Source organism: Chaetura pelagica, unplaced genomic scaffold (assembly GCF_000747805.2).
Source record: "Chaetura pelagica isolate M959 unplaced genomic scaffold, ChaPel_1.0 scaffold189, whole genome shotgun sequence".
In the NCBI taxonomy this organism is placed as follows: domain Eukaryota; kingdom Metazoa; phylum Chordata; class Aves; order Apodiformes; family Apodidae; genus Chaetura; species Chaetura pelagica.
This window is the reverse complement of record NW_009970716.1, coordinates 192,214-200,857: the sequence shown is the minus strand read 5'-3', so window position 1 is coordinate 200,857 and position 8,644 is coordinate 192,214. Positions and strand designations below refer to the sequence as shown.

The window sequence follows — 8,644 nt, the reverse complement described above, 5'->3', positions numbered from 1 at the left end:
GGGAGGTTTTGCCCGCGAAAGGTGCTTCAGAAGCTGGGAATTGAATACTGGCCTTTGCTGGGTGTTCTTCTCTGGGTCCTTTTTTCTTTTCTCCCCGTGCTGGAACGCCTCTTTTCTCGTGGAGCAGCCGAGGGTTTGCTGCGTGCCCTCGGCGGGGTGTTGGTGCAGGTGTTTGTGGAGCCGGGGCTGGGCTGAGCGGGGCCCGGCGCGGGGTGGTCCCCGCACCCCGGGACCCGGGGCGGGGCTGCGGTGCTGCCCGCGTCTCCTGCCAGACCTACAGGGTCGTAGCACAGCGGTGCCATGCCTAGAGAAGGTGCCTTCCGGCGAGAGCAGCAGTTAATTTAGCCACCAATCTATTTTTGAGGGGCCCTGAGGCTGTGAGTGGGCCTGTTTATCTAGCCAGCATTGTTCCCTCCGAACACTAATCCTTTCCTCGATTGAGCCCTCCGTCACTGAAGATCGAAGTTGGAGCTGCTGTCTGAGTCGGGGAAGAGCTGTTTTGTTCTCACTGTCCTATTTCCTGGAAAAATAACGTTTGTTTAGCTTGAAATAACAAATATGTCTTCACAGAAAGTGGTTATTGTTACTTTCAAATACGTTTGATATTCTATGTTTGGAAGTGTAAAGTGGTATATATTTAAATAATCTGCAGGAAACCATGTTGAAAATGTATTATGGTTCTTTTTTTCATTATTATTATTTTTAATGTATTTTTTTTCGTTTTAGGCTACATTTCTTGGTCTCTTTACCATGCCCTGCCACCGATGATCTATTACTTCCCCCTGCAGACACTGGCACTCACAGGTCTAGAAGTTTTTGCCATTGCCTTCTTTTCCCCAGTATTTCTGATAATTGGCCCTTTTTGGAGGTTGTGTAACAATAAGTACATCCTAGCCCTTCTGAGACTGACTATGGTTGGTAAGTATGCACCATTGTGAGTTACCAATTTCATCTTGCCATCCAGGCGTGAGAATAAACATTCCAAATTGCCTGAAAATTCATGTGACTCGGAAAAGGGAGAATTAGAAGTTCTTGCTCTCCCAAACACATGCTTTTCTTTTTCTCTTGAGCTTTTAGATTATGTTCAGAGGAATATTGTTTGCATCTGTTATGTTTTGTTTGTTTTGTGTAGTTGTTTGCGTGTACTGGTTTTTAGACCAGTACTGCATAATTGAAGACAAATCTCATTTCACTTTTGTTTCTAGAATCTTTTAAATTAGTACAAGTCACGCCCAGTAGGAAGAGAGTTTTTGATATTGCAGATTGATCAGCAGAGCAGGTGTCTTCTCTATAGCAGTTCTGTGTTTGAGACGTTACAGAAAAGCTTGGAGCTATGATAAACGCAATTTGCTGAGTGAAATGTTCCTTTTGGTAGACTTACTTTCTAAAGCAGATTGTCTTTTTATTATTATTTTTTATCAATATGTTTGGGGTTTTTGGTTAAACATGTCTATATGCCTATAGCATATTGATGCAGTTATAGGCTCATCCTGAGTGTGAGGTGACTCTCATACTGTCAGTTGCATTGAAAGAAAATTGGATCTTGTATTAAAGATACTAGTATCTCACTACCCATCCCACATACTTCTCCCTAAACCAGTAATTGCTGGCATTCCCTCTTTGGTCCTCAGCTAACTGGTGCAAGTCTTAGCTCTTACTCATTTTTTGAAAGTTTGTTGGGAGAAGGTTTGGCAGTTATAGCCACATTCAGAAGCAAGTTATTGCTAATGAGTTTGCAACATGTGGATGCACTCAGAGGAGACAGAGGTCTCCACCCTATGTACAGGGAAAGTGCTGCTGCTAACTGGTGTCTTTCAGAAGCAGCAGTTCCTGGCTCCTCATTTATCAATACAAGATGGTAATCAGAGAATCACTTCCCATATAATTTTCTTCTTTTACTGGTAGAAGAAAGAACAGGATAATCTTATTTACTTTAAATGCATGGTTTTATTTTTAAAAATATGTTCTTCTTTATACTAAAAACATAATAGAAGTGAACACAGCTCATTGGTTTAATCGGTTTAGATGAAATATAGTTTTACCATGTTTCTTTTCTTTTTCTGCTTTCTGTCATATCCATCCTAATAATTGCTTGTTTTTTTCTGTAATAAACTTTCCAGTCAGCAGTCTTCCACTTCAGCTTTCTGCAGCAGTGCTCAGTGCATGGCTTTCTACAAGATCTAATTTAGAAACCAGCAATCAGTGTAAGCATTTCAAATTGCATTGCTTCAGATATCACACTAAGACAAAAAAAAAAAGTGAGCATTAGCATTTAGGGACGACGTAAGAGCATGTTCCTCACCTTCTTAACTCCGACAAGGAGTTTAGCAGCCAGTGGTAACTCTCACTCTTTACTTGCCTCCCCTGCTGTAGGTTCTCACGTTACCCACAAGAACTTGCACAGGCAGCGCTGGGCTTTAGGACTTCAGTTTTCTTGGTTCTCATAACTTTCTCTGTCTTTTAAATTATTTCTGCCCTGACATACGGCACTGTTGTTTATCCCGTTTCTCAGTTCTTCCTGCTTTCTTTCCTTCTTCTCTTCCTGCTTTATTTTTAATCTTTTTTCCTTTCTCAGAAAGACCATGGCCTTCCTCTGGAGCTTATTGAACAACAATAGGCAGAACAATCTACCCCATGTGTGCTCCACCCCAATCCACTGCCTTCAATTTCACTATCAAAAAAATCTGGAAATTCTACATACTGAAACCAGAATACTTAGGGGGTTGGAATTTTTGCTTTTGATGGAAAAGGCTCTTCCCTTATTCATCATTATCTTTCTTTTTGTCTTTTCAGGAAGCTTTATTTTATCTGAAAGTTTTTTTTTTAATTTCTGTATCCTTTCATACTATTTGCTTATGTGTCCTATTAAAAAAACCTCAACCAATAACAGACTACCCCTGTGGTAGTGTCCATGTCTTCATACAACACAGTAAATTTGTGTGTTTGAATATTTACATTTTGGGTGTACTTTCTCAGCAAAAAAAGGTGTGTCTGCTGTAGGTAGACAAACCCATGCTAGCTTTTATCTGACTAGTTCAAGTGATGAAATATTTGAAGAGGCAGAGTTGCAGATTTCTGTACAATGTAGTGACAGAAATCTGTGTGTGTTGTGCATGCAAGTCCATTTTCACTACACATTGTTTTCATTTTACCATCTTTGCTCTAAGCTTTGCATCTTTTACTTTGAGCAGAATAAGCAAATGAACAGTTGGAGGATTCCTAGCAGGCATTGCCAGAATCAGCAACTCCATTTCTGGCCTTCCTTGCTTAGTGTCTTGCAAGTTTGACTCATACTCGCTTAGCAAATGGCTGGTAGCAAAATTATGTTGCTTCTCCTGTCACTGGTCCTGTGCCAGAATTTGCAACACTGAAGTTATGAGAACTGAGCGACTGTAGTCACTTGCATTGTAAGCCTGCTAGCAGAGTTTAAAACTGCTGGTAAAGGTGAGGTCACTGTGCCCTGGGAAATGGCAGAGATACATGTGCGCGGGATCTTAGTGACTGGTGGTGACAGTTTCCAGTAACAAGATGACACGGGCAGCTAAAGATCTCTAAGACCGGGTGCTGGGCCAGAGAAAGTTTTGTTCACACCTGCTAAAGCAATTGTCTACTAATCCTTGTGCAATGCTCCTTTCTAAAAAGGATATGGCTTTTGCCACATAACTCAAAAGCCATAAAAGGAAGCAGTCACCATACATAACATTTTATGGCTTTTGAGTTATGCAAGTTCACTGTTCAGAAATACTTGTGTGCTTAGATACTTTACCCATATATCCTATTTATGGAATCAGTGACCTGAAGTACGTCAACAAAGGCAATCACTGCAGTGTTGGATATTCGCTTAATGTTTTTCTTTTTTCCTGAAAATGGTAACTGCTGTAATGCCACATACCCAGTTTCTATCCTTACCTACATTTCTTTGGTTTGTTTAAAAAGGTACAGTGCTATATGTTTTCAGACGAATGGTGTAGCCATCCAACTTACAGCCCAGACTGAACTAATGCACAGGAAATCCTTATTACCTGATGCCTATTGCCCATTAAAGCAACCTCTGTATGTGTGCGTTTGTTTGTAGGAAGCTTAGCATCATACCAGGCACCAAATGCTTCAATTAGACTATTCATCTTGGCTGCTGGTGTTTCCTCTGCATTACTGGTCCAAACAGTAACATGGTGGTCAGGAAACAGTTTACAAAGGTATTTTCTTGTATTGATGGGATTGTAACTGACATTTCTTTATATTAAAAAGTAGTGGGTTTGTGGGTTTTTTTTGTGATTTGGTTGTTGTTGTTGTTTGGTTGTTTATTTTAGTTTGTGGGTTTTTTTTGGTTTTTCCAAGAAGTTAAGATTTTTTTTTCTCAAATGTGTCACTATTAAAAAAATGGATTCTTACAGGTTCATCAGGATATGGGGCTTCATGCTAGGCAAGGTAATGCTCCTTGTTCTTCGCATCTGGTATACATCCATAAACCCAGTCTGGAGCTCACAAGCTGCCAATACTGCCATATTGACAATTGGTTTTGTAGCAGCAGTGGAACAAATTTGTTCGGGTAAGCATATTACAGGAAAGATGGCAGTTGAGAAACATCCTATGGTTGGTCTGTCTGTCTATCTGTCTGTCTATCTATTTATCTATCTATCTGTCACTGGATTTTGATTCTTCTTTTATTTTTATTTTTTGTCTCCAGTACAATCTGTTTTTAGACCTGATGCAGACTTTAGAAACCATGGGGTACTCCCATTTGCCCACAATGTGGCAGAATTTATACTACAATTCATACAAGCTGTAGTAGGTTGGTGTTGGAACTGCCAGCTAATTGCAATATCAATAATGTGACAGTAACACAAACAAAGGCATAACCTAGAGCAATAAAACCAGAATAGGTTATCCTCATTCTAACAGGGAACAACTATGGTATTTCTGTTATTTTCTTAATCAATCTGCTCTTTGAGTTTCTCCGCCCGTGTGTATCCTTTCACAGAGAGAGTGAGACAGGACAAAGCTGGGGAACAGCAGATGTGGCAGAAAATAAACAAAGAATTGGAAGAGGGGACAACTTGTCATGGTCAAAATTTGCCTGAGTTCTTGGAGTGTCTGGACAGAGTACACAGCAGTGGGGGCTGGCAGAGGCTAAGCACACTTGAAAACTGTGGGTAGTATTGCCAAGGAAAACACAAAGTTGGATTGGTTAGTTAAGACAGCTCATGTTAAATCCTCAGAAGTTTCTTCCTTCTCAGTATAACCAGAGTGAATTAATTGAAAGATAAGACCTTTTCTATGTGTAAGTTGGTATAAATTTGCATCGTGAGTGTAACTTGTAGCCTTGCATTAAATGACATAAATTAAACCTGAGCTATTATCATAATTTAGAAGGGGAATCAACGGCAGGAGATTAGGAAGGGAAGTGGTCTTCTTCCTAGGTGGCAAAGCAAAATGTCTGTGCCATTTCAGGTGCTGCTTTTTCCTTAGGTGAGGGAGGATCTTAAGTGCATGGAAAAATGAGAAGACAAGGGAGTTTATTTCTGGCTTCTTTGAAAGTGTCAGGTTTTGTTCTCATCAGAGTTTAGAGTTTCAGAGAACAGAATCCTCTGAATAAATTCTAATAACTTCTCTGCTGGTTTTCAAAGCCAATTTAATTATTTTAATTCCAGTAGCATGCAGAATAATCACGTGGGCGGGTTGCCATTTTTGTACACTAAAAGTGAGTAGCTTTTCCTGACAGACCTAGGAATGTTACTAGAGATTTTTTGTCTTAACAGCTTCCACAGATCATCAGATAAATTAACTTTTGTATCTAAGCCACTAATTTATTCTGGTAGTTTTGTGATCTTATGCTATCTCTTTTTCTCAGTAACCCTTCCTAATAGGACTTGACAGTTTGCTAAGCTGTATTTCTGTTCTTATTCTAGCTGGAGACAAGAGGAAAGAAGTAAGCAAAACTGGTAATACAGTTAGAGAGACTGTTTCTCACTCTAACTGGCTTTTGTCAGGAATTGCTTTTGGCAGCCTCATGTTCCTCACCCTGTGGATATTTGGGGAAGTTTCGTTGATTTCTAGATGGGCAGTGAGTGGACATCCACATACTGGTCCAGAACCTAATCCATATGGGTAAGCATGGTTTTTTTTTAAGCAAAGCAGGAATAAAAAACAGTGCTGTAGTGGGTGACAAATGAAAACTCAACCAGACAATAGTATATGAATTTACATAGAATAAAGTGGGTACAAGGTAATTCACAGAGGACTTGTGGGTTAATTCTTACTTTCAGATACCTCTGAGCATTGTGTCTATACTAGTAAATCTTAACCTTTTGTAATACCAAATTATTTTTATTTCAGCATCAGAGATGCATACAGATAAAAAAGTAAACTGTCTGCAATGCTGCAAGATATACTTCTGTAGAAGTTTTGGTTAGTAAGAAGTTAGTCTTAATGTTTGGTGTTGCTCACCCAGGTTCCATAATTTAGAAAGAGACCAGATTGGTTGTTCTGAGTCAACTACATGTAGTGGCAGGGAAAGTAGTTAATTATTTGGGATTACAACTGATAACAATGTCAGGTGCTGTAGGATCCCCTGTTTGATGTGAAGAGAATACCTCTCTTTTGGGGTGGATTCCTCCCTCTCATTTTCTTGGAGTTCTTTTTGACTTTTGTATCCAGCACTTCAGAGGAGTGCTTCTGCTGCTGAACATAGCTCGCTTATACATTATGATAAACTGCCATTAGTTTTAACTGGATTGTTTTTTTTTCATCCAGTACAGGGAAGAAAATGTAGCAGGGTGCACGTTAAAGGCATTTTAAGCTCAAATTTAGTTCTATTTAAAAGGAAAGGATTATAAATTACTATCAAGCATCTTTGTATGTCTAGAAGCTTGTTTTTCAAAGGCAAGTATTTATAAAGCCATTAATGTGTGATTTCTTTTTCTTATTGTGTTAGGGGTACAGTTCTGTTGGGCTTGGCTCATGGACTTATGCTTTCATTTTGGAGCTGGTCTTCTGTCACCAGTTTCGCCTGGTTTCTTGTAGGTAGGTGCAAATCCCAAGCAGAAATTTTGTTTCTGTTACTTTACTCCCTTTACTCCAGCCCTCTGACCCTACATGACATCTCAGGAAAGTAAATTGCTAATCAAAGCATCTTTATCTCTGTCCCTGACTGTAGCATACATATCTGACCAGTTGAGTAAGGGTTCCAAGCCAAATCTCCAGGACATTGCAGAACAGCATTGTTCTCTTCAGAAACCCCTCTTGAGGGTCTGATCCCAGGAGTAGTGTCTTAGTTATTACTGTCTGCATTTTGTAAGGCTACATCTAGAGTTATGGGGTTGAGGTGACCCAATCCTCTCAGTTCTGCTGGAGGCACAATAACTTGTAATTTAATGAGCAGTTCACATGGAGACAAGCTTGCCTTCTGCTTCCTTAGTTGCCAGGATCTCCAGGCAGTAAAACAATATGAACATCGAAGCAGTTGTGCTGGAGTAATATATATGCAAATCAGTCTGCATACAGTGGGTCTTAGGTGCTGGCCAGAGGGATTCAAGTGCTGGATTTGAACATCACTTTCAGGAGATATGCTGTGGAGCAAGTAGGAGATAGAAGTGATTCTGCTCTTAAGCTCTGGAGAGGTGTGTGTTCTGTACCTACTCAGCATGGATAGATGGATGCAGCTTGGTTTAATTTGTAAGCCCATCCGAGGGAAATTTAGTGGTATAAATGCTGTTTAATAAAAACATAAATCTGCTTCTTTTTTTGACCTTAGCTAATTGTTTGTAGATGTCTGTATCAAGCAGACAAAGCAGCACTTCCTACAAATGTTTAGTAATATCAACTGGGGCTTGTAAAAATACAGAGACCATAGGAAATTATGAGTAATGTTTTGCTGTTTTCTTACTTGCCTTCGCTTTTGGACCACTTAAGAGCCAACGCTTCTAAGCCATTTTCCACAACCTCAAAGACAAGAAGAGAAATGCAAACTGAGTCAGGAAACATAATACCAATTATCAGGAAAGCCACAATAAAGGCAGAAGAGTTGACAAGGCTTAAAGAATCAGTTGCCCAAATAATTTACCTCTTGGTGCAGATGTTAATGTTAAGGAATGCATGTGCAGATTGTAATTGATTTGGTTTTTATTTTTGTTGTACACACATGGCTAATTTAAAACAAGTACAGAATGGTTCTTCAGCTGATTCAAGCATTGTATTCTAAAATGCCCAGAACCTTGATGCAGATCAGCAAATTATAAAAAATTGTTTTTGTACATTTGCTATCATCATGTACATTTGCTATCATCAGATATGAAAGTTAGTAAACATTTTCTTGCCTACAATAAAGTTTTAAAACTCAGTCATCCTTTATTTTAGAGGTTTTTTGTGTTTTTTTCATGTTCTGTTTGGAATCAAATCCCATCACAGTCAAAGGCAGTGTCATAAATCAAGGATCTTGTTGTTGTTAAAAGGTGAATAGTTGCTCTCTTGACCATCATACTTTTACGTAAAGGGAGAGAAGATAAGGAAAATATAAGTTTTCCCTTCACATTTGTCTATTTGATTATTTCTGTATTATGCTGAAGGAGGTTTGGAACAGGCAGACCTGTTAATCTCTTAAAAACTGCATCATCCCTCTGTTGTGCTGGGAGAGCTCTGTGTAGGG

At 39.3% G+C, this 8,644-nt stretch overlaps 1 protein-coding gene across 1 annotated transcript in view; it reads left to right on the top strand.

The window, feature by feature from the left end:
- CWH43 (cell wall biogenesis 43 C-terminal homolog (S. cerevisiae)) overlaps positions 1 to 8,644 on the top strand; it is a 34,179-nt gene that overhangs the window by 8,771 nt on the left and 16,764 nt on the right. Inside the window, exons 2-6 of the mRNA XM_010006134.1 lie at positions 719 to 918; positions 4,076 to 4,196; positions 4,395 to 4,549; positions 5,910 to 6,108; positions 6,935 to 7,023. Coding sequence (XP_010004436.1) covers positions 765 to 918; positions 4,076 to 4,196; positions 4,395 to 4,549; positions 5,910 to 6,108; positions 6,935 to 7,023 — 718 coding nt within the window. The 5' untranslated portion in view covers positions 719 to 764. The remainder of the gene's footprint in view (positions 1 to 718; positions 919 to 4,075; positions 4,197 to 4,394; positions 4,550 to 5,909; positions 6,109 to 6,934; positions 7,024 to 8,644) is intronic.